This window comes from Podarcis liolepis (genome assembly GCF_965112155.1).
Source record: "Podarcis liolepis genome assembly, chromosome: 16".
NCBI classification, from domain to species: Eukaryota; Metazoa; Chordata; class Lepidosauria; order Squamata; family Lacertidae; genus Podarcis; species Podarcis liolepis.
The window spans coordinates 16,555,371-16,579,690 of NC_139567.1; the positions used below are offsets into that span (position 1 = coordinate 16,555,371).

Sequence of the window (24,320 nt, forward strand, 5' to 3'; positions counted from 1 at the left end):
TAAGAGAGGGTGGGTCCTGAAGGAGAGAGAGGAGGCTGCTTCAAGTGCCAGGTGTTTTGGGGTTAAAAGATAGAGGGAGTTTTCTGCAGGCAAGGAAAGCTGCCTCAAAGAGGTTCAGGCCATATAGACCCCTGGATGAACTTGCTAGGGATTCAGCAATGCCCCCATTCAACAGCACAGCTGCCCAGTGCCCCTGCAATCTCTTGGCAAGGCCAAGTGGAAGAAGGGCTGTCGCCACTGTGTGAGACAGATTTGTGGGTCTTCAGAGTTGCTGCTGTTTATTCCCAGCTCTTGGAATCAAAAATATATCGGGACTGGAAAAACCAGAGGGAGTTTGGGAGGGGGGCAGAGCCAGGGAAGAAATCCCTGCCGTTTGAGGGCAAAGAGATCAGCCTTACTTCTCTCTCTCTCTCTCTCTCTCTCTCTCTCTCTCTCTCTCTCTCTGTGTGTGTGTGTGTAGAGCCCACCACAAAAATGTACACTCAACTCAGCAGTTTGTTTAAAAAACAAAACAGGGCAGCTAAACCTGAAAGTGAACAAGTGCCTAGCCAATTATTGCCTTGTCCATTTGGCCTCCTGGTGGCAGTGGCTGCTATGCCAACTGATCTTTGTCCTTAGGTAGCACAGGGCAGAACTTTTCCTCAACTCTCCTGTGGGTTGTGCTGGCAGATGGAGCCAGGAGGAGCTGCAGGAGACCCCCTGGCTAGGTGAAGATGCCTCTCCCTGCTTGCTTGCCTGCCACCACCAAACCCACCAAATCTAGGTCACCACGAACCTAGATTCTCTCTCTCCCTGCCCCTTCCTCAGATTCAGGCCAAATTAATCCCAACTGGCAGCAGGAGGGAAGGGATTAAGCAGGTGCCCTGATAGGGTGAAGTCTTGATTCTGGAGAGTGAGTTTTAACTGGAAAGGGTCTTTACCCAGGATGCCTCCCCCTGCCCACTTACATAGCTGCTCAAGGAAGGGGATCCCACCCACATCTGGAAATGTGATTGTTTTGCTCTTGGGTGGTTCCGGTGGGAAAACACTGAAAGCCTCCCAAAAAGTCTTTTCGAAAGTGTCCCTCTTGCTCCACCAAGACCTCTGACCAGTTTTCTTTGTTGGTTCACAGCAATAAACTCAACCATGCAAAGGGTTTGCAAGATTTAATGGGGGGAAGTGCCACGCTTAATGAACATTGAGATGTCTGAGGGAAGGAGGGAATGAAGGAGTGACTAGGCAGGGCAGGGAAAAGGAGAAACAGTGGCAAATGTTGAAATCCTTGCCCATCACTGAGGACAACTTTAGCAACCTTCCGCTGTACTGGGAAGGGCGAGAGATCCTCCTGGAATTGTGTGGAATCAAAATTCCATCATGCTGCAGGTGCCGGCGTCTTCAAAAATGTGGCAATCTTCTCCTTTACACGGCCAAAGTATTGAATTGCATTTGCCCAGCCGTTAGTGATCCATTCCCTAAAAGGCAGTAGGGGTGGATTGAAGGAAAAGGTGCATTTAATTGCTGCGGATCCCTCCCTAAAGGGTCACTTAGTGCAGTGTGGCAAGTGAGAGCTTTTCTTGGTTTCATAAATTACCCCACCCCAACCCCTTTAGGAAAGTAGGAATTCCAAGCCCCCTGAAAGCCTGGCTATTGCCAGAGTTCTACTACACCCACTGTGTGTTGCAAGAACCTTCCATGTCTGCGGGCCCAGAAGTAGCCACCTCTGCCCCACGTGTTGTGACAGGTGCCAATAGCATCTTTGGGGTCTCAGCAAGAGGCTGCTGCCCCAGGGGAGACAGTGGGTGGAAGCGAATAAGGGGCGCTCAAGGCTTCCCTTATGCCAAGGAGGGGATTCTAGGAAGGGGGGCAGGTTCAGGAGATAATCCTGTTTGCTGATACGTGCAGCCCCACACGGCATGCATCAAGGGTGCCATCTCACCCACAGGATCATGGGTGCCCACCACCATAACACAGATGTGCAATGTCACACGCACATGCCTGCATGTAGTGTGTGTGACCTCACACGTTGGATTTTTAGAAGGGGGTTCCTCCGAAACCACAATGCAACATTGTGCATTGTGTGTGTGATGTCACACACACTATGTGCAGTTGTGTGCATGTGACATTGCATGTCAACGCTGTAGTGGCCAGCAGCTGTGCCTCCGAATTCGAGCCACAACCTCGGAAACAGGTGACTCACTGGCTGGCTGCAAAGGGCGGAACTGAACTGCTTCTCTCTTGGCTGGCTGGCTGGCTGTCACCGATTTTGCTCATTGACTTTGTGACTCTGCTCATTATATTGTTGTGGGTGCCTAAGCACCCATGGCCCCCTGGAGTTGGCTCCTATGGCATGCATCCACCCCCCCTGCCCCGGTCCCTCCTTCCCTTCTTCTCTGTCCCAACTTTCCCCCTTCCTTGAGCTTGGAAGGCCTCCCCCACCTGGCCTGCTGGGCTGCCTCTGACTCTTGGAGGGTGGTGAAGCGCTCCTGGGTCTTTTGGATGGCTTGCTGGGCAAAGACTTGCACTTTGGCCACAAGGCTCTCCTTTGGGGCATCTTGAGCTTCTGCAAGACAAAAAAGAAAAGGGGGTGGGATATGGAGCAAACAAGCACTTTCCCGCTCCCCTCCCTACACATACACTTCCCCCTCTATTTTAGGGGAGAGGAGGACAGAATCTCAGCCGCCTTGTTGGTTGATTCCCCATGCCAAAGAAATAGGGGTGGGGATCACATGGGTTGTGTGAATGATCTGTTCTTCCAGGTGCTTCCTATCACCATCAGGTGTGCCTTTGCCCCTAGCTTCAGCCAAGGAGTGATGCTCATGTAAGCTAGAGAGCCCATGACACCCAGACCCTCCAAGTGTCCCTATTTTCCAGGGTAAAGGTAAAGGGACCCCTGACCATTAGGTCCAGTCGTGGCCGACTCTGGGGTTGTGGCGTTCATCTCACTTTATTGGCTGAGGGAGCCGGCGTACAGCTTCTGGGTCTTGTGGCCAGCATGACTAAGCCACTTCTGGCGAACCAGAGCAGCACACGGAAACACCATTTACCTTTCCACCAGAGTGGTACCTATTTATCTACTTGCACTTGATGTGCTTTCGAACTGCTAGGTTGGCAGGAGCAGGGACCGAGCAACGGGAGCTCACCCCTTCGCAGGGAATTTGAACCACCGACCTTCTGATCGGCAAGTCCCAGGCTCTGTGCTTTAACCCACAGCGCCACCCGTGTCCCATTTTCCAGGGACAGTCCTGGATTTACAGAAGCTGTCCTGGTTTCTCATTTGATCCCTGAATGCCCTGCTTTTCCTTAGGACGTCCCCTATCTTCATCAGAGAAATGTTGGATGGGATGGTAGGATAGCTCTAGTTTCATCGGAGAATTGTTGCAGGGTACGGGCTTTCAGTTGGTGGCCCCAAGGGGAGAGATCCCCCTTCCACCTTCCTCTTCCCACCAGGAGCCAAGTAGCTGACTGGATTTCAGTTGTGCCCCTTGCACCCTCTTCCACACAGGCAGGCATGTGTGAGAGCAATACTGTTCTGGCACTGGGGTGGGGGGCATTTCTTACGTGCAAGCGCAGCAAGCAGCGCCAGAAGGACAAAGAGCAGTGGAAGGGTCCTTCTCATTCTGTCGCTTGGCTGGACCTGTGATGGGAAGGAAAGGCAGGTCAGATCACCATTGGCCACTGAAGGCCCAGAAGGCACCATCCCCAGTAGTCTGGGGCTGAGGCGAGGCCTGCGCTAGACTAGTGCCGGAGCCATCATTCAGCTGTGCAGAACAGGGTGTTGAGAAGGAAGGCCTGCTGTAGCCCAGGGGTAGAACATTGGTTCTGATGCAGTTTTGTATCAGCTTTGCATGCTGAAGGTCGCAGGTTTGGTCCCCGCTTTCCAGCGACTCTATGTAGGGTTGAGAGAGACCCCACCTGACGAGACACTAGAGAACATCTTGCTGCCAAGCCGTGCGGATCATAGAATCGTAAGGTTGGTCTGTGTTGGAGATGTAAGGTATCAGAGGGATCCTTATATCATGTATAGTGGAGATATGTTAAAATTAAAAAAAATTGCGGAAATATACACGAGGAACTGAAAATAATGTTTAAAACAACAATTGGTAAGAAGCCGGAAACATTCCTATCAGAAATTATAACAAATGACATCCCCAAAGACATGAAGAGAATCTTTTTATATGCAACAGCTGCCGCAAGGTTATTGATTGCAAAAAAATGGAAATCAGAAGAAGTACCAACATTGAAAGACTGGCAATATAAATTTTTCGAAATGATTGAATTAGCAAAAATGCCGGCAACAATTAGAATGCAATCTAATCAAAATCTCAAACAGAAATGGAAATGTGTAGAAGAATACATGGTCAAAAGATGCTCCAACAAGAACTTATTGATATGTATAGAGTGTTTTCACAAAGTCAAGTTAAGCTAAGCAGATATATAAGATTGAATATTTAATTATTAAGATACAAAATTACAATCTCAATAATAAAGTGACAAAATAATAACAAGGAAGTCACACACGGGTGGAGGGAAGACACAGGGCAAGAAATAAGAAATGGATAAATGCTGGTACATAATGAAATGTGAAAATGTGAATTTACGACTATAATGTATATGTATCAATATGTAAAGATGTAATGTATTGCAACATTAATAATAAATAAATTAAGTGGGGAAAAGAGAGAGAGAGCGAAAGAATCGTAAGGTTGGAAGGGACCCGAGGGTCATCTAGTCCAACCCCCTGAAATGCATGAATCTCAGCTAAAGCAGCCATGACAGATGGCCACCAAACTTAAAAACCTCCAAGGAAGGAGAATCCACAAAGATACTGAGACAGATGGACAGACGTCTGACTTGGGATAAGACTGCTAGCTTCCTGTGTTCCTGAGTTCAATCCCACACCCAACTCTGCTAGCAGGAGGGTGGGCATCAGCGCTCAGTGGCAGAGTTCCCACCTGCTGTGCAGGCCGGGGGTCCCAAGTTGCACCCAGCACTCAGCAGCATCCAGAAGGTCTCTGGTGGCTGGGCTTGAAAAGGGACTTTGCTTTACCTAACCCGGGACAGCGCCTGCCAGTCAGATTTGGCAAGGCTGGGACAACATTTGCCATATATCTGCTTCAGGATAAGGTGCCCTGTTGTGCCCATTAGGTGATCCAAACTGGTACCTTGGACCCAGCTCAATTCTAAACCAGATTGGGCAGGGTGTGGCCAGCTCAGCTGACTTGGCTTCCATGGGATCTGCTGATGCATAGATTGCAGCAGTTGCTCCTAGAAACTTCCACCAGCTATCTTTTAAAAGAACGAAAGGATCCTAGACTTCTCTCTGCCTGTCTTCCTAGATGTGATGAGGCTGTGGGGAGCAGTGGCAGACCTATATTATGGGGGCCCTGAAGCTTGAATTGTCATTGGGGGTGGGAGTTCCTTTGCAACCAGCAACGAATCTAGGTAAACACTGTTACCTTTTTCTTTTTTTTAAAATAATCTTTATTAGTTTTTCAATTAAATACTCCACATACACATATTGTATTACATTTTACATTTAAACTTGCTCTTCAGAGCTGACTTCCCTCCTTCTTCTGGTTTTTTATATCACATATAATTTTACCGCATTATTTTCTTCCATTTTGTATAATGTTTTTCTTCCATTTTCTATATTTGTCCATAGTATATCCATAAACAAATAAGTCCTCGTGTTTATACAATTCTTCTTGTCTGTCTGTCTGTTACCTTTTCCACCACACCTTTACAGCATTTGTGCTACTGACTCTCAAACTTTGGGGTTGTTGAAATATATATACAACAAAAAAGAATTTGACTTAGTTCAATGCAACTGAAACTGAGTCTACTAGATGCAATTTTTTAAAAGCAATGTGTACTAAAGGTGCTTCTGGGGCCCCTCTGGGATTAAGGAACCTAAGGCTTAAGATTCATTAGTTTCATAGTAGATCTGCCCCTGGTGGGGAGGGGAAAACCCTCTGAACATCCCTAGAGTCACACTTCCTATTTCATCCTGGGAATGATTCTAATCTCAGACTGGTTTAGATTGATGTAAAAATTGAGGTTTGCCTTTTGCTGCCCAACTCCTCATGCGACCCTGAGTCTCCCAAGTCCATGATCGGTCAGAGAATAATGGATGGAGGCAGGATCCAGTGGAAAGCAAGGCAGATATTTATTTTTTCTTTTGCAACAGAGTTCTCTCCTCTCCTTCCAAGCAGGGAGAGAGAGACCCTGAACAAAAGTGTGCAGGAAGCTTAAAGACTTTTGACATTAACCAACCCCTTTTAACCAAAGACCACCCCAAAATCATCATACATACATCATAGAAGGCAGTCTATAGCAGAAATCCTGTCTGCCAGGATAACTGATAATGGTCGCTGATTGCATTACCTGGGCAGTCTGGCCATTCTTTTGTGATGGTGAATACTTTAGTTTCTGAATCAGGTCACAGGCTCACCCTGTTCATACACAAATACACCCTCCTGTCAACCTAGCAGTTTGAAAGCACACACCAGTGCAAGTAGATAAATAGGTACCACTGCGGTGGGAAGGTAAACAACATTTCCATGCGCTCTGGTTTCCGACACAGTGTTCCATTGCACCAGAAGCAGTTTAATCATGCTGGCCACATGACTCAGAAACCTGTCTGTGGAACAATCGCTGGCTCCCTCAGCCTGAAAGCGAGATGAGTGCTGCAATCCCACAGTCGCCTTTGACTGGACTTAACTGTCCAGGGGTCCTTTACCTTTACGCCCTTAAAACAGGATTTGCAAGTGAAAAGACAATGGGAAGGCTTTCCCCATTTACCTCCCTAAATGCAGAGGAATATTTGAGGTCATTGGGAGAGTCAAAATGGCTTCAGGATTGCTCTCCTGTACTATTTCAGACACATTTAGATACGTGTGCATTTATTGTATATTTATTGTAGATTTGAGACCTTAGAATTCTTATAACAAGATTAAGCCCTGGCTCCCCTGTTGGCAAAAGGTAGGGGTGAGCAGTTCCTCCTTCGGGGAATGTGCCTTTTTAAATGCACAAATTGGCCTGGAAGAAGTCAGGTGCTCCAAAGCAGTTTGTGACTGAACAGTCTCCCTTCCTGTCCCCTTTGCTCAACCCAGCAAGTCTCTCCCACTCTTACCTGTTCCTTCTTCTTCCCAGGAGGTGCTGTCTGGCGCCTGCCTGGGCAGCTTCTCATTTATAAACCCCCAGGCTGTAGGGGCTATTGGACCAAAGGTCAACCAGGATACCTGAGGGGAGGGGGACCATCTCTTGCTGACTCCCCCCCCCCCTCCTGTCGCCATGTTTGCTCAGCTGAAGCCTGTGCTGGAGGTGGAGAAATCCTGTCTCTGCTACCAAGGTTCCCGCATTGCTTTGTGGGCAGCCCCTGCCTGGCCCTCTCTGACTTTGGCACTGGTCTTTCTTATGGGCTAGCGGATGGCTCTTCTTCCCAGGAATAGCACTCTAGCCTTACCCATTGCCCATGTATGCCAGGTACTCTTCCCCTTTGTTGAAGAAAGATGCTCCCGTCATCTTTGTTGCGTAAGAGCCAGGAAGAAACTGTGTGCCCAGGTTGGCGCTCTGTGCTGCCGAGTCTGGCACTGGTGAGTTTCCTTTTTTGCTTTTCACCAGTATTCTTCTTGAGGAAGAGTTCGGTGCAGCTCAAAAGCTTGCCCATTGCATTGGCTCATCGTTGATCCTGAATAAAATGGTGCGCCACCACCACCACCCTGCTCATTGTTTTGGGGAGCAGGAATTGATGCCTCTCTTCCTCTAGCAATGTTTGTACATATCCTTGCCTATTTGGGGCACGATGGAAGAATGGAGGATGAAATTAATGGAATATGCGGAACTTGATAAGCTAATGGGAAGGATCCGAAACCGGCGGGACCAGAAGTTTACCGAGGACTGGAGCAAATTTACGGATTATTTGAAAAGTATTTGCGATGACCAGATGATGTTTGTAGGTTTGCAAGAAGCTCTGTGAGGAATAATATCAGAAATATTGCAAAAATGAAGGAGGAGATGGGATATGTTAAAAATGTAAAGGCAATATTAAGTTAGGAAATGCATAAGAAGTGAATAAGACGGAGGATTATCAGAGGTGCTGATGGAAGTCCAATAAGAATGTATTTGTGATAATTTGTGTGGTATGTTTTATAATTTTGTATTTTAAAACCAATAAATATATATATATATATATATAAAATATTTGGGGCACATGCAAAACTCATTCCAAGCTGCCTGCCAACACCGGCAGTGTTTGCAGTTTGGAATACTGCGTTGTCAACAAGATTGCAGGAGGCAAAACACCCTGGCTTCAGCTTGCTCTGCAGATGTCCCACAAATCTTTTGTCTTAACATTTGTTTAGAACATAAGAAGAGCCTGTTGCTGCATCAAGCCAACAGCTTGTCTAGTGGAGCATCCTATTCTCACAGGGCCAACTGGATGCCTGTGGGAAACTCACAAAGCAGGATTCGACCAGAAAAGCACTTTCGATTTCTGTGGTTTCCAGCAACTGGTATTCAGTAGTACTGCTGTCTCTATCTGTGGAGGTAAAACATAGCCATTGTGGCTTGAAGCAATTGATAACCTCCTCTATGAATTTGTCTAATCCTCTTTTAATGTACAGTGGTACCTCGGGTTAAGTACTTAATTCGTTCCAGAGGTCCGTTCTTAACCTGAAACTGTTCTTAACCTGAAGCACCATTTTAGCTAATGGGGCCTCCTGCTGCCGCCGCGCCGCCGTTGTGCGATTTCTGTTCTCATCCTGAAGCAAAGTTCTTAACCTGAAGCACTATTTGAGGGTTAGCGCAGTCTGTAACCTGAAGCGTATGTAACCCGAGGTACCACTGTATTTTAATATTCTGTTGGAAGCCGCCCAGAGTGTCTGGGGAAACCCAGCCAGATGGGTGGGGTATAAATTATTATTATTATTATTATTATTATTATTATTATTATTATTATGCCATCCAAGTTGGTAGCCATCATTGCTTCCTGTGGCAGAGAGTTCCACAGTTCTTCATGAAGCACTTCCTTTACTCTGCCCTGAATCTTCCAGCATTCGGCTATGTCAGCTGTCCATGAGTTCTAGTGTTGTGAGAGATGGAGAAGAACTTTTCTTCTTCCACTTTCTCTACTTTCTCCTATGTTGCATCTTACTCCCCTTTTTTCTAAACTAAGGAATCTGAAACACTGCAACCGTCCCTCACTGGGCAGTCACTCCATCCCCTTGATCATTTTGCTCTCCCCTTTTCCAAACCTTTTCCTACTCTAAAATATTCTTTTTGAGGTGAGGCAACCAGAACTGCACCCAACATCCCAAATGTGGTCACCCATAGATTTGTATAGCTGCATTATATCAGCAATTTTATGTTCAATTTCTTCCTAATGATCCCTAGCATTGAATTTGTGGGGTTTTTTTACAGCTGCCACACACTGGGTCAACATCTTTATCAAGCCATCTACTATAACCCCCCAAGATCTTGTTCCTGAACATGACAGCCAGGAATCTGAATCTATTCAAGGATAATTATGAAAAATGTTGGCCAGAAATTAAAAAGGATCTAGAAAGCTGGTCAAGATTGAAACTTTCCTTGTTAGGCCGAATTGCTGCCATAAAGATGAATGTATTGCCAAAAATGCTGTTTTTGTTTCAGACTTTACAGATTGTTGATAAGGTGGAGTGTTTCAGGAAGTGGCAGAGAGATATCTCTAAGTTTGCCTGGCAGGGCAAAAAGCCCAGAATAAAGTTTAAAATATTAACTGACGCTAAAGAAAGAGGGGGGTTTGCCCTGCCAGACCTAAGGTTGTATTATGAGTCAGCAGCTTTCTGCTGGCTGAAAGATTGGCTGCTTCTTGAGAATACTGATGTTTTGGATCTGGAAGGATTCAACAATGCTTTCGGATGGCATGCATATTTGTGGTATGACAAGGTTAAAATTCACAAGGCTTTCAAGAACCATATTGTCAGGAAAGCAGTGTTTAATGTCTGGATAAAATATAAAGACTTATTAGAAAATAAAACCCCAAGGTGGTTGTCACCAATGGAAGCTAAGGCCCGGAAAAGACTCAATATGGAGGCCAATTGGCCGAAATATTGGGAGATACTAGAAAAGGATGGAGATACTTGGAGACTGCAGAGTTTGGAGAAACTAAAGGACAAAGTGCGAGATTGGTTACATTATGCTCAGATTAAGGAGGTTTTTAATTCGGATAAAAAAATAGGATTCCAGGTGGAAAAATCGAAACTAGAAACAGAACTGTTAGAACCTAAGACTAAGGTACTTTCCAAAATGTACAACTTGCTGTTAAAATGGAATACACAAGATGAAACGGTTAAATCAGCTATGATAAAATGGGCACAGGACATTGGGTACAATATTATGTTTGCTGACTGGGAAAGGTTATGGACCACCGGTGTGAAGTTCACGGCATGTAATGCCTTGAAAGAAAATGCTATGAAAATGCTATATAGGTGGTACATGACCCCAGTCAAGCTTGCAAAAATATATCACCTGCCTGATAACAAATGTTGGAAATGTAAGGAAACTGAAGGAACATTCTTTCACCTCTGGTGGACCTGCCCTAGGGTTAAGGCTTTCTGGGAAATGATATATAATGAATTGAAAAAGGTATTTAAGTATACCTTCTCCAAGAAACCAGAGGCCTTCCTTTTGGGTATTGTTGACCAGAAGGTGTTAAAGAAGGATCGAACTTTTTTATGTATGCAACAACAGCAGCAAGAATACTCATCACAAAACATTGGAAGACCCAAGATTTGCCCACCGTGGAAGAATGGAAGACGCAACTGATAGACTATATGGAACTGGCAGAAATGACTGGCAGAATCCGAGACCTGGGAGAAGAGGCAGTGGAAGAGGACTGGAAAAAGTTTAAGGACTATTTACAAAAACATTGTAAATTGTATGAGTGTTAAGAAAGATGCAGGACTGAAATTAACATGGTACCAGTAACTTAGTTGAAAGAAATATGAGAACGAGTAAGATTTGAGATATAAGATAAACCTGGGAATAACATTATGTCCAAATTAAGTCTCTAATTATTTGATAATAAGTGCTTAAAGTCGGGGACATAATTTTTGAAAATTACAAAATAAGTGTTGAAACAAGGTGATAAATTGCTGTTTATAATTTTTAACTGAGAACGCAGAAATGGGAGACGTGAGGAAGTCCAAAAGCTTAAGAAAAGATGGATGTGGAATGTTTGATTCATTGGTGTGTTTGTTACTATATGTTATTATATGTTACCTTTGTTGTTTTTTCCGTTTGTTTTTTGCTGTTTTTTGTGTTTTGTATTGTGTTATATGTGAATTTAATGTTTAAAATCTTTAATAATTTTTTTTTTTTAAAAAAAGATCTTGTTCCTGGCCAGTCACCACTAGTGCATATATGTGCATTTGCCCCACAAACATATATGTGAAATTAAGATTTTTTTGCTGCAACAAAAAAGCTTAGGAGGGTGGTGGGTGGTTGCCTGAGCTCAGCAGCAGGGAGCTGAGCTGGGCAGCCTTTTTCTCCTTCCAAAAATTCTGTTAGAGGCCTCCATAGTACTCCATGTATGAGGGATGCACTGGAATGAGTGACGGCCATTGGTAAGAATGGGCACCCGGGAAACCTTGAACCATCTTGCATTACACAACGGAACGGCCTTAAGGAATGAATGAGCTCATCTTTGGACCTCCTGCCTGTTGCCATCCCTGGTTGAGCTCTGCCCCTCCATCCTGCACATCAAATCTGCCTCGCCTTGGACTGTGACCTCAAGATAACACATTGCAGACAGGCCAGAGAGCAGTGCCATAAAGTGGTTTCTTCTAAACCAAGAGAGATGCCTGGAAGCCCGAAACCCTTATCCTGCCAGTTGCGGGTTGGCTGTTTTTGCTTGGTGGGGAGGGAGAGGCACTCTGCACACACTCAGAGGCACAGTCCAGTCTCATATTGCTGAGCTCTGCATTCTGTCTCCAACAGAGATGGTGCTCTAATGACTCCCTTGGCGAGGGGGAGTGAAGAGAGCTTGGCATCTGTCAGCAAGAAGCTGAACTGACTGATGTGTGATGTGCAAGGCCGAGACTTTGCCCACTGCCTTTGCTAAGCCTGGAAATGGCCAAGGGTTACACAGCAGAAATGCAATGCAAGGGAATTTGGCCCCTGCCTTGCCTCACAAGCAGACGCTCAAGAAGGAGTCCAAACCCAAGGGGGTTGCTGAGATGGAAGGGGACAGGCTCCAGGACCTCTCAAGCTCTCGGGGTGTCAAATGTGGGGTGACAATGGCCACATCCAGACCATTCATTAAAAGCACCATGATACCACTTTAAAAAGCCATGGCTTCCCCCAAAGAATTATGGGAGATGTAGTTTGTTGAGGGTACTGAGAGTTGTAAAGAGACCTGTTTCTCTCCCAGAACTACAATTCCCAGAGTTCCCTGGGAAGGGAGACTGGCTGCTAAACCACTCTGGGAATGGTAGTCATGGGAAGGAAAAAGGGGTCCTCTTATAGCTCTCAGCACCCTTCACAAACTACAGCTCCTATAATGCTTTGGGAGAAGCTACATTTAAAGTGATATCATGCTGTTTTCAATATGTGGTGACCAACGGTCTTGAGAGTGTGATTTCCTGGTTAATGTGAGCCCAGGCAGGCAGCCTTCTGTTTTTGTACAGCTCTGGCTGATGAGCAAGCAGCATTTTTGCTTCCTGCTGCGACTTATGCATCAACAACAACAACAAAAAAAGGAGAATGAAATACCAGAGATTTGGAGAGACATCAAAGTAACTACTGCCATACACATGTATTTGTAAATGTGTGTGTGTAGAATGGGGAAGAATTTGGTTCAGTCCATGTTTAAAGGTGAACTACCTAATTTGTGCCGTCCCAAACAATCAGCAAACCACAACTTAACCTTCCTTTGAAATTCACACTCCTTTGAATTTTGCAGCGTGGTTCTCCTGCCAAGTAACGGGTACAAAAATGAATACTGGAAGGAAGTGTACATAGCAGACAAAGGTGCATTGCATCAGGGGAAAATTCTTACAAAAACATGTCTAATTTAGGGGGAATTCATGCTATCATAGAAGTGTGTGTGTGTGTGTGTGTGTGTGTGTGTGTGTGTGAGAGAGAGAGAGAGAGAGAGAGAGAGAGAGAGAGAGAGACTGATAAGTTGTTGTTGTTGCTTCTTTCTCCCAGAAGTCCTTGGTGCTATCAGTTTGTACCCAGAAAACATAGCCGACCTTCCCTGTCACCTGTTACATTCCATGTTAAGACTCTTACAAACTCCACATCTTTGGGCTTTTCATCGTCCCAGTGTTTTCATCTCCATGCCCCTCCCCTCCTTCATTTTGTTTACTCTCCAGAAAACCAACCACCAAAGTGGGAAAGCAGCACTCAAGTGAGGGCTGAGGGTGAGTGGGAGAGAGGGGAAACTCCAGGTGCTTCCAATAACAAACAAGAGCAAATAAACTGTTTGGATTAGCAGTTCTTATCAAGCACATAAGACATTATGTCCCCAAGAAACTTTGTTTAACATCCAGCGGGGGTCCAGGGTGGGGGGAGTTGGTCATTTTCTTACTCTGGGGATAAACAATTTTGTTGTTAAACAGAGAATGGCAGCATGCGACAGGGCCTCTTTGGCAGTGGCTTCCAAACCTGGGAATTCTCTGCCCTTGATGTACACCTTGCTCCAACATTAGGATTTTTCAGAAAACAAAGTTATATATTTCCCCTTGGGTTTTTGGGATGGGGGGGGGGTACAAAAAGTGAATTTCTTTGGAAGCTAAACAGAGCTTTTTCTCCACCTCTGAAAATTACTAAACAGAAGGCGAGCTAGCCTACCCAGTCCTTGGGTAGCTGTGGGTTCAAGTGTGCCTCCTCTTACATGCCCTGCTCCTAAACCAATATGTGCAAGAAATGGTTATGGAAGGGGTGAGATTTATTTATTTATTTATTTATTTATTTATTTATATTTATTCAAAATTATAACAAGACATAGTATCCAAAAACATATCATCCTTGTTCCCCACCCCCATTTCCCCTCCTCCCACACAAACCCCACCCCCCGACTTCCCTCAGTTCCAGTCTTTGGTTTCTCTAAGAATGCTGTTTTCTTCATGTTACAAAGTTGTATAGATCTTCAAACTATCCAGCTGATCATTATCAATAAAAGGTTTGTGAATGTTTATTCAAAACCTGCCAAGTAGTCCAGTTCACTTTGTTGTGTCTTCAGATACTTTGTAAAGGATTCCCATTCATCCTTAAAGTCACAGTTATCCTTGTCCCGTAGCTTATATGTCAATTTTGCCAGTTCTGCATAGTCCGTCAATTTTTGTTGCTATGATTCTTTAGTTGGGGTTTCTTCAGTCTTCCAGTATTTATTCATTTATTGAATTCATATACTGCCCTATACCCGGAGGTCTTAGGGCAGTTCACAGAACAAAATCAAAATATAAAACCACAATATATATACAGTGGTACCTCGGGTTAAGAACTTAATTCGTTCTGGAGGACCGTTCTTAACCTGAAACTGTTCTTAACCTGAGGTACCACTTTAGCTAATGGGGCCTCCCGCTGCCACCAAGTGATTTCTGTTCTCATCCTGAAGCAAAGTTCTTAATGTGAGGTACTATTTCTGGGTTAGTGGAGTCTGTAACCTGAAGCGTCTGTAATCTGAGATACCACTGTACATATAATCAAGAAAGAAAATGTCAATAACACTCCCCCCCCCAAAAGAACCACATTCTAAAAGGGCATAGGATGTCAATCAAATCAACAAATTAAACGTACTCTATTTATGCCCAGAGACTATGTTTTCTTGCTGTTGCCTCAGAGCTGTTCCCTGTAATTGTAAACCAGTTCTGGATCTGTGGCAAGAGTGGATATTCTGCCAATTCATCATAGCGAGCGCTTGAAGAAATCCAGTGTTGCTCAAGTCCACCTTCCAATGCCAGGTTAATCTAGAGCAACTGCTGCAAAGCTGGCTCCAGCTGAATAAATCACTTGGAGCTACAGTGGTACCTCGGGTTAAGTACTTAATTCGTTCCGGAGGTCCGTATTTAACCTGAAACTGTTCTTAACCTGCAGCACCACTTTAGCTAATGGGGCCTCCTGCTGCCGCTGGGCCGCCGGAGCACGATTTCTGTTTTTTTCCTGAGGTAATATTTCTGGGTTAGCGGAGTCTGTAACCTGAAGCGTATGTAACCTGAGGTACCACTGTATATCTCAACCTTTAAATGCTATAGGGATCTAGACAGGGCAGAATGTCCATCCCTGAATCATGCTGGAGCCATGCTTGGTAAGGGGAGTAGTTAGACTAAAACACTTCAGTCCCTCTCTTCCTTTAAAAAAGAAACTCGGAGGGTTGGAGGTGGGAGAGCAGGTGGACGGGGCTGTTTGCTAGTCAGGCGCAGTCCAGATGATGCTTTGAGGGAAGCCAGACACGGGATGGGGAAGCTGCCCACTCAGCTACCCATCATTTTACCCCAATAACACCCCACTCTCCTGGGCCTTCAAGCCACATTCTGTTGGAGTATGCCCACACCTGGTTTTCAGTCATGCCACACCCCAAAATCCATCGACCCTTTGTCTTTCCTATGTAGTTGCGCTCCATTCCTCCTGACCTCTTCGGTGCGCGCAATTGCAGCCACTAGTCCTCATGAATTCTTTTGTGCGAGTGTGCACTCCCACGCTGCCCCCCCCAAAGCGTTGTTTTGCCTTTCTATCAGAGGCTGGCGTGGCTGTTTCTGCTAAGAGCTCTGCTAGCCCAGCAGATAAGACGTGGGGGGTGGGTGGGGGCTCCCTTGCTGCCATCCAGCCCTTGTCCACGTTTGCGCTCCTGCTAAAGTCCAAACGCTCGAGGATGTGTCAGCAGCCTGCGTGGAAGCAGGAAGAAGCTGCTCAGAGGGCTATAAATTTGGATGGGCAAAGCAGGCTGAAACACCTTGAGGAGACAGCGCAAGGAGAAGAGGTGAGCTGAGCTGCCTGCAGGGTCCATGCTTGAGCACTGCTCTTCCATTGACCTGGAGGGTGCTGATGCTGGGCTGGCAGCCCTGTTTGGTTCAGGACAATGGAGCAGGGGAGGTTTTGTGCTGCTTTGCTTACGGGGAACTTGAAGAGGGGGGCACTGCCTTTGTGATTCCCTTATTCCTATCCTAACCTATACTGTAGTTAGAAGGGGAAACTTCTGGCCAATTTTAATCTGGTGGTTCTTCCCTCTTCTCTCCCCCCCCCCCCAGCTCAGATTCAGGGCTAAGCAGAAAAGCTTCAGCTGCCTAATTCTGCCTTTGCCGACCAAATGTTCTTGAACTATATCTCCCATCAGTCAATGCAGCCCTGGCTAATGGGAGTTGTAGTCCAGCAACATCTGAAGGGCCCCAGGTTGGCTCTAAGGGTGGTCTAAGGGATGTAGAAAATATGTCTAAGAGCCATGAGAGATGGGGATGGGGAATTGGGACAGGGCTGAGACAGGAATTTGGAGGGGATGCTGGAGCAAGGCTGAGAGTCAGATCAGGGGGCTGTGTTTATGGGAATGCCGCTGATTTAGTTTTGACCCTTCTTCTTCTTCTTGGCAGATCTGTTCCTTAAACGGCGGTGTCTGCAACCCCCCAGCCGCAAAAGATGACTCTGAAGGCAGCAGCCTTGATCCTCAGCCTTTTGGCTATCACAGGTAACCCAGAAGGGCTCTGCTGATCCTGTTATCTGCACTCACTCTGGTCCTATTTCCAACTGTTGAATTCTAAATATTGTTCGGTCTTTGTAAATTCTCACTGACCCACTGGCCAAGGCATACCTGGAGAAATGCTATATAGCTCAGATCTCGGAATGTACCGAGCGATGGTTGTCTTGCAGCTCAGGTTTAGCAAATCAGTGTGATTAACCTAAAATCTTGTGAGTCGGGCACAGCAGAATGATTCTTTACTAAAGAGCTTTGCCCAGTCGTTACAATTATTATTATTATTCCCTGCCCATCTGGCTGGTTTGCCCCAGCCATTCTGAGTGACTTCCAACACATAAAAACATAACAAAACGTCAAACATTAAAAACTTCCCGATACAGGGTTGCCTACAGATGTCTTCTAAAAATTGTGTAGTTCTTTATCTCCTTGGCATTTGATGGGAAGGCGTTCCAAAGAGAGGGCACCACTGCTGAGAAGGCCCTCTGCCTGGCAATAACATTGTTTGAGAAACCTCAATGAACTGGCCAGGAGAAAAGCAAACCGAGAGACTGGATTTCAGAGTGGGAGGCAGATCAGGCTGAAACAGGGTGTCTGCTTGAAACGGAAAGGAGTACTGGCAAATCTGGGCACCGTAGAAAGAAGCATGTGGCTCGCCTTTCTGAGCTGGGCTGGTTGCATACATTAAACCTGGCAGCCTTGCTGAGAGGCCTCATCTGTTTGAAGAAGTCCTGGTCCTACCCAGACTTGATGGATATGTGCATGCATTCTTAAAGGGAAGGGTCTGTGTGGTTCTCCCAATATTCCCAGAAATTATGTGAGTTCAGCTGTGGCTCTGCAGACATGTGAGACATTGGCAAGTGACAGAGGAGTTGGGATGGGAGGCTGTGAGCCGGGTCACACACAGCACCAACCTGCTCCCTCCTCATCCTTGCAGGGGCCCAGGCCGAGATCAACGCCGACCAGGTGGCTGACGTGATCTGGAAGTACTTCACCGAAATGGGCAACAATGCCAAGGAGACGGTGGAACAAGTCCAGCAGTCAGAGATCAGCAAGCGGCTCAAGTGAGTAGCTGTTTCCTCTGGGGCCGGTGGCGGTGGGGAGTGCTCATGATGGCGACTGGGCTTAGGGACACACATACATACCCCTTGCCCACTCACTCCCTTGTCCCTTTCCGAGATTCTCCCTGTGCCTTTGAAGTTGGTAAGGAGGGAAGGCTCTTTTTGATGGGGCATTTGATAACTCCTCCCCATTCACCTGTCACTTTAAAAAATATATTATTTTATTGATTTTCTGAATTATTACAAATCAAACCAAATTATTTTAATTTAATACTTAAAAACAAACAAACAAACAGGTTTCCCCGTTCCTGTTGCAAACACATGTCCATCTCTTCCTGTTGTTGCCACTTCATTTTTTCTTAAAATCCTCTTAAAATCTTCGCTAGATCACCTGTCACTTTTAATCTTCAGGTGTCGTGGGAAGGCTTTCAAAATTCACTCAGAGACATTTTAGATAGATTATAAGGTATTTGCTGTGAAATAGTTTGATACTGCTGTTTTATCAAGTGAGGATTTTATTTTGCTTCTGCGCACACATGCACACACGAGCGCGCGCGCGCGCACACACACACACACACAGCTGCTTTTTAAAGATCTTGTTTTAATGCCCCTTACTACTATTTGGAAACTTGTTTTTAATTAAAAAGTGATGTTTTAAATTTAAAAACTAGGTGACTTTTGAGGTCCTTTCAGAGCCTGTGCAATACCTAAACCAACAAACACACCAAGAATGAGCAAAATATAAGGAAGGGGTGGAGGGTCATGTTTCTGTGGTTATTTTGCCGGGGCGGGGGGTGGAGGATTCTCCGGGAGATGATAATCTGCTGGATTGGGTGAAGTGCTGCATGCAGGCATTTTACTACACGTGGCTTGCCCTTGTTGTAGGGCAGGGGTGGGGAGTCTCTGTCACTGTCTCATGCAGCACCAAAAGACATGCCTCTTTGGGTGCTGCGCTGCCCCACAGATCAGCTGACTGGTGCAGCATCGCAGCCACGCCAGCCAGCCAGATGGAGATATTAGGTGCCAAACCTGGCAACCAAACATCTTCACTTCCTCTCAAAACATGCCTAGTGCCCAGCTAATTTTGAACCCTGGCTCTTGAGGGCCAGGGGTATAGGCCTGGGGAGCCATACATTGACCTTCCAGGCCTGAGGCGCCTCACCTTTGGTGTAGGGTTCAAGCTCTGAACTGCTGTCCTCCCTGAACTGGCTTAGAAGGGACAGGATCAGCCTGGGAACAAACCTCGGGGTTGGGACACAAGCGCAGGGGGGTATCCTGGTGGGAAAGGGCCACGGCTCCTGCGCTGCATGCTGCAGCAGTGGAGTAGGATGGGCACCTGTGGCCACCGGGCGCCCGAGGGAAATCCACGGCAGCAGGAACACTGAAACTCCCAAGCGTTTTGGGAGCCAAGGAGTGCTTGTCTGTCTGCTCACCTCTCTCCTCCTGCTCCTCCACAGCACCCTCTTCCAGGACAACTTCCAGGCCCTCAACACCTATGCCGGGGAGCTGCAGAACAAGCTGGTCCCCTTTGCCACAGACATGCACCTTCGGCTGGCAGAAGATTCTGAGAAGCTGAAGCAGCAAATCCAGAAAGAGCTGCAGCAGCTCCGAGCCCGGTTGGCCCCTCACGCTGATGACATCCATTCAGCAATCAGCAGGAATATTCAGGAGCTGCAGGCCAAGCTGGCCCCTTATGCAGAGGAGCTGAAGACCCAGGTGAACCAGAATGCTGGAGAGCTGCGCAGGAAGCTGGAGCCCCTGGCCCAGGAGGTGCAGGCCAAGCTGCAGGAGAACATGGGAAGCCTCCAGACCTCTCTGTCTCCCTACGCCGATGAGCTGCAGCAGCAGGTCAACCAGACGGTGGAGGACATCAAAGGGAGCCTGACGCCCTATGCTGATGAGCTGAAGGCCAAGGTGGACCAAACCATGGCTGAGCTGCGGAACAGCCTGTCTCCCTACACCCAGGACGTCCAAGAGCAGCTGAACCGCCAACTGGAGGGAATGTCTTTCCAGATGAAGAAGAGCATTGAGGATCTGCGGGCCCAGCTCTTGGAGAGGACCGAGGATCTGCGGCTCAAGCTGAGCCCTCTCGCCCAGGAGCTGAGGGAGAAGCTGCAGGGGGACGCGGCTGACCTGCGTGAATCTCTGACACCCTACATGGAAGGCTTGAACAAAAAGATGGACCAGCAAATCGAGGAGTTCCGCCAGGTGGTGGGGCCCTATGGAGAGAACTTCAACAGGCTCCTGGTGCAGAAGGTGGAGGAGATGATGAAGAAGCTGAAGCCTTATGCTGGTGAGACGGAGGATCACTTGAGCTTCCTGGAGAAAGATGTGAGGGACAGGTTCAATTCCTTCTTCGACAGCCTTAAGCAGATGGCCAATGAAAAGGCCCCTCTCCCTGCTTTGGAGGAATAGTAGAAGGCACCCTATATTTCTGACACCACAGCCCCAGCGTGTCTTCTGCTTGAAGCCACCACCGAAACACCACCGAAAACAAGACTCCTGGCAAGATTCAGGATACTGCCACCCAGAATAAATGGGTGAGGAACTGGCTGTGACCCACTGGAGCCCCCAATGCCCCTGAATGTTTGGGGCAGTGCTGGCGGCCACATTTCTATTACCCTCTCTGTCCATTGCTGCTAACAATCTCCATGCACTGTTGTGTGCCCAGACACACACTCTCTCTGCTGAAATAAACGAACACCTCAGCAATACCTGCAAGTTGCTCTTTTGTCTCTTAATGCCCAGTCCACCTTGAAAGGGAAGGGGTGGGTGAGATGGAGGAATCTGATCCCAAATGAAAGTGTTTTTGAAGGGGAAAATGGGAATGCCCTTGGCTGAATGGTGGGGATGGAGCTGAGCATCCCCTCACCCAGGGAGACTTTTATTGCAAAAATGGCAAAAAGGATAAATTCACAGGTGTGTGTTTTTGGAGGGAAAAAATCTGTTACACAAGTAGACTGCAAACTGATTGCTACCTGCCCCTCTGGGAATGCCTCCCCACTGCAGCACCACTGATTGAGTGTGATGCCAAGGAATGTTCACAAGCATTCAGTTGTTAGAGGGAAAGGTATCAGCCACCAAAGCAATGTCTGACACAGTGCAGGTTCTTTCAGCTGAAATGAAATTTCACATTGGGTGGGAGAAAAAGCTTACATGGGACCTAGAGAGGGAGAGTCTGTGTGCTTTCAGCAGAAACTGGGGTGGGGATGGTGCTCCCACCAGCAATGGTGGGAGGGTGGGGAACTGGGGACCAGGAACTGGGTCCAGATGGCATCTATCCAAGAGTTTTTAAAGAAATGGGTGGATGGATGGGCAAAAGTATTAAAATGTCCCATGCTACAAGCAACATCTTTCAAGTAGCTCCTTTTGCTGCGATGTGCATTTGAACAGCAGGTTTAAGACTCCTCTCTGTTTTCAAATAAGAATTTTGGCTTCCTAGTAGAAAAGGCAAAATTATCACTAGGTTTGCATGTCCTCAGTTAACGACTCCATTTTAGCAAAGATTATCTGAGCTGACTTGACAGGAGATGAGAGCAAAGCTTTGATCTAGCAGCAAGGAAACCTTTGAGGAACCTTGCAAGGCACATAGCTTTGATCTAGCAAGATTGGAGTTTGCTAATTACAGACCATGGGAAGGACAAAGTGGGGAGATGAAGTTTCAAAGCGCGAGGAGCTTTGGGGTGCTTCAGCCTTTAGTGTGACCTCTTGCAAGTTGATGACATCCAGATGTTTGGGACTGCAGTTCCTATCAACACTCCCTCACCTCCAAGCCAACATGGAGTCTAAAAATTAGGGAGGGCACCAAGTTGTGGAAGGTTGCTTTAGTGAAAGGAGCTGGACCATGCAGAGCACTATAGATTCATATAATTGTACAGTTGCCAGTGACACCAAGGGTCATCTAGTCCAACCCCATAAAATGCAGGAATCTCAACTAAAACATCCCTGACAGATGATCATTTAACTTCTGCTTAAAAACCTCCAATGAATGAGAGCCGATCACCTTCTGAGGTAGTTTGTTCCACGGCCAAACGGCTCTTACCATCACAAAGTTATTCCTAATGTTTAGTTTGCAATCTTCTTTCTTGTAAGTTGAATCTATTGGTTTAAACCACTTTTGGAAAGGTCAGAGGTCATCTTCGGGGAAGGAAATGTATCTCCCCTCCAGCACCAGGGAGTGCATTTCTGCCCAGGAAGACATGGGCTAGAGAGGTGGGGGTGAGTTGCATATGGAGAGGCCTCTTCTTTGGGGAGAATTGGGGGCTGGCTGGGCTGCCCTTTGATACCAGCTTGGGAGCAATGACTGCTTGGAACTTCCCCTGGCCACAAGCTGGCCTTGGCTGGCTCTGTGCACTCTGACCTCTTCTGAATATTCACACAGAGGTTTTTGCTGGGAATAGCTCTGTGGTCATTGAGAGGCTTGGCCAGGGATGTGTTCTGAATGGCTGAAGATTGGGGGGCGCACCCCAAACTCCCTACAGACATGGAAGAGGTGGGGGAGGGTTGCTGTCATTGGATTGTTTTCTCTCAAAGCAGTTATTTCCCCCCACATGCCTGTCAATTTACAAATTTGGTGCCAGGGCAACTCATGTGAACATTGAATTAGGGCTCACCCTCATCTCCCATTTGTCTCATGCCCAGAAAATTCAGGTCAGACTGGTTTCTCTATTGTCCCACTCCTCTTCTTGGGAAAACCTGTTCTTTAGTTTTCAGTGGGAACAAACAGCAATCCTGTGCTTTTTGAATGAATGCTAAAAAGCGCTTTACCTTGGGGACAAGAGGACACTGGCGCCATCTCATCAGGGCCATGGGTGCCCAAGTACCCACAAAATTTTCAGTGAGGGGGCCAGGGCCCCTCAATATTCTATAGCCAGGCGGTCTCCATTGGGCCCTTCCGCTGCAGTAGTGGGCTTCGACAGAGCCTGTCACAGCAGCAGATGGGCCCCATAGAGCCCATTGCAGTTACAGCAGGCCCCACCGGGCGTTTCAGAGGGCGCACCGGGGCTCCTCCCAGTGTGTGATGTCATATGTGGCATGCGTGACATCACGCATGCATGCTGGGCGCCCACGATCTTGGGCGGAACCTGGCAGCCTGCAAGAGGGAGTATGGATAAGCCCTTCCTTTCCCTTGCTTGAGCCTTTTTTGGTGCTGCTACTTTAGCCCAGCCATTGGTACAAGATGGAAATCCGGTTCTGAGGCTGCTTTCCATGCCTGCATGAACACACTACAGGTTTAAACTGGCTTAAGCAATGTTCCCTCTTCCTGGAGAACCCTGGGGGGAACTGCAGGGGATCTATAGCAATGTTCTCAGGGAAGAAGCCGTGGCAGTCCAAAAATGGCATAAAACTGTAGTGTAGAAAAGTCATTTACTCAAAGTAAAGTTGAGAGAGAATGGCCTGGAAGATGCATTTTTGTGGTGGCCAGTGGAGAGAGGGTATCAGCTTTTGTCCTCAGCATCACCTTAACCTGCAGTAACTCTGCCCATCCTGCTCAGGGTACCGTATTTTTCCGTGTATAACACGCCCCCATGTGTAAGATGACCCCCATTTGGGGGACTCCAAATTAAGAAAATGCCCAGAATTGTTTAGCTTTTTTTCGGGGGGGGGGGTTTGCCCAGGGCTGTTGAGCTTTTTGGGGGGGATTGCCGAAAATTGCTCACCTACCGGACAATCACACGTGCTGCCAAAGATGCCAATTATCTGCCCGCTAGCTGCCAGCAGCCACAAATCACCCGCCCAATTCCTGCAGTGGCAGCCAATCAACAGCTGGCCTTGCCATAGCCACCAATCACTTGCCCAGTCGCCACTGACAATCTCCTGCTCGCGGCTGCAAACAATCGCCCACCCCCCTTCAGCACTATCTGTGTATAAGACGACCCCTAATTTTTAACATTATTTTATAATAAAAAACATTGTCTTATACACAGATAACTAGGGTAATTATTATTTAATTTATGCCCTGCTTTATGTTTTGTAAGAAATCTCTTGTCAGTTTACATGCATCTCTTGCTAGAGGCCATGCTCACCCCTTCACAATGCTGGGACCCTCCCTTGGAAAGAGTTGAGCTTGCTCCTTCAAAGGCATTTCCTGCCCAGTTGGACTGCAAACCACTGAGCCTCATTGGTGGGATAGTTTTACATGAAATGAAGAAACAAAAGATTTGAACGAGGCAGTGCAACACAAACAAAAAACGCCGCTCCAGCTTCACCTTCCTGCATCTCAACGCTCCCCTGGCCAGGGTGGCATTGCCTGTGATGCAGTTAGCCACCCCCCCCCCCCCGCAGGGTTCACTCTCTCTGTTTTCCTTTCCTTGAACTCTCACCCAGTTTGGACTAATTGTCCCATGATGCTTTCCCCTGTACTTGGGCCAGGAGTTGCAGAAGACTGAATAACTGGGATGGGGAGGCAAAGGCCACAGGAGATTCCTGCTTGCGCCCCAAGTATAGAGAGCTGGGTCGATCAAAAGAGACCCCCCTTATCTCAGAAACCACCACCTCCCCCGATCAAAGTAAGCCCTCTGTCCTCTGCTCACGACAGATGCAGACGTCATCTCTTTGTCAATGTCTTTCAACCTTCGTGTTGTGTTTACACGGAACGAGGGCCAGGCTGG

At 47.0% G+C, this 24,320-nt stretch overlaps 2 protein-coding genes across 2 annotated transcripts; one reads left to right on the top strand and one right to left on the bottom strand.

The window, feature by feature from the left end:
* Nucleotides 1-38: 38 nt before the first annotated feature.
* Nucleotides 39-4,600, bottom strand: APOC3 (apolipoprotein C3). Its single transcript, XM_083480281.1, has 3 exons — nt 3,538-4,600; nt 2,416-2,539; nt 39-1,451 (listed from the first exon to the last, which is right to left on the bottom strand). Exons 1-3 carry the CDS (start codon nt 3,674-3,676, stop codon nt 1,352-1,354), a joined length of 363 nt encoding a protein of 120 aa, XP_083336407.1. The 5' UTR covers nt 3,677-4,600; the 3' UTR covers nt 39-1,351.
* An 11,228-nt stretch (nt 4,601-15,828) lies between these two features.
* Nucleotides 15,829-20,430, top strand: APOA4 (apolipoprotein A4). The gene is made up of 4 exons (XM_083480865.1): nt 15,829-15,943; nt 16,548-16,642; nt 17,586-17,712; nt 19,167-20,430. Exons 2-4 carry the CDS (start codon nt 16,594-16,596, stop codon nt 20,122-20,124), a joined length of 1,134 nt encoding a protein of 377 aa, XP_083336991.1. The 5' UTR covers nt 15,829-15,943; nt 16,548-16,593; the 3' UTR covers nt 20,125-20,430.
* The last annotated feature ends 3,890 nt before the right edge of the window (nt 20,431-24,320 follow it).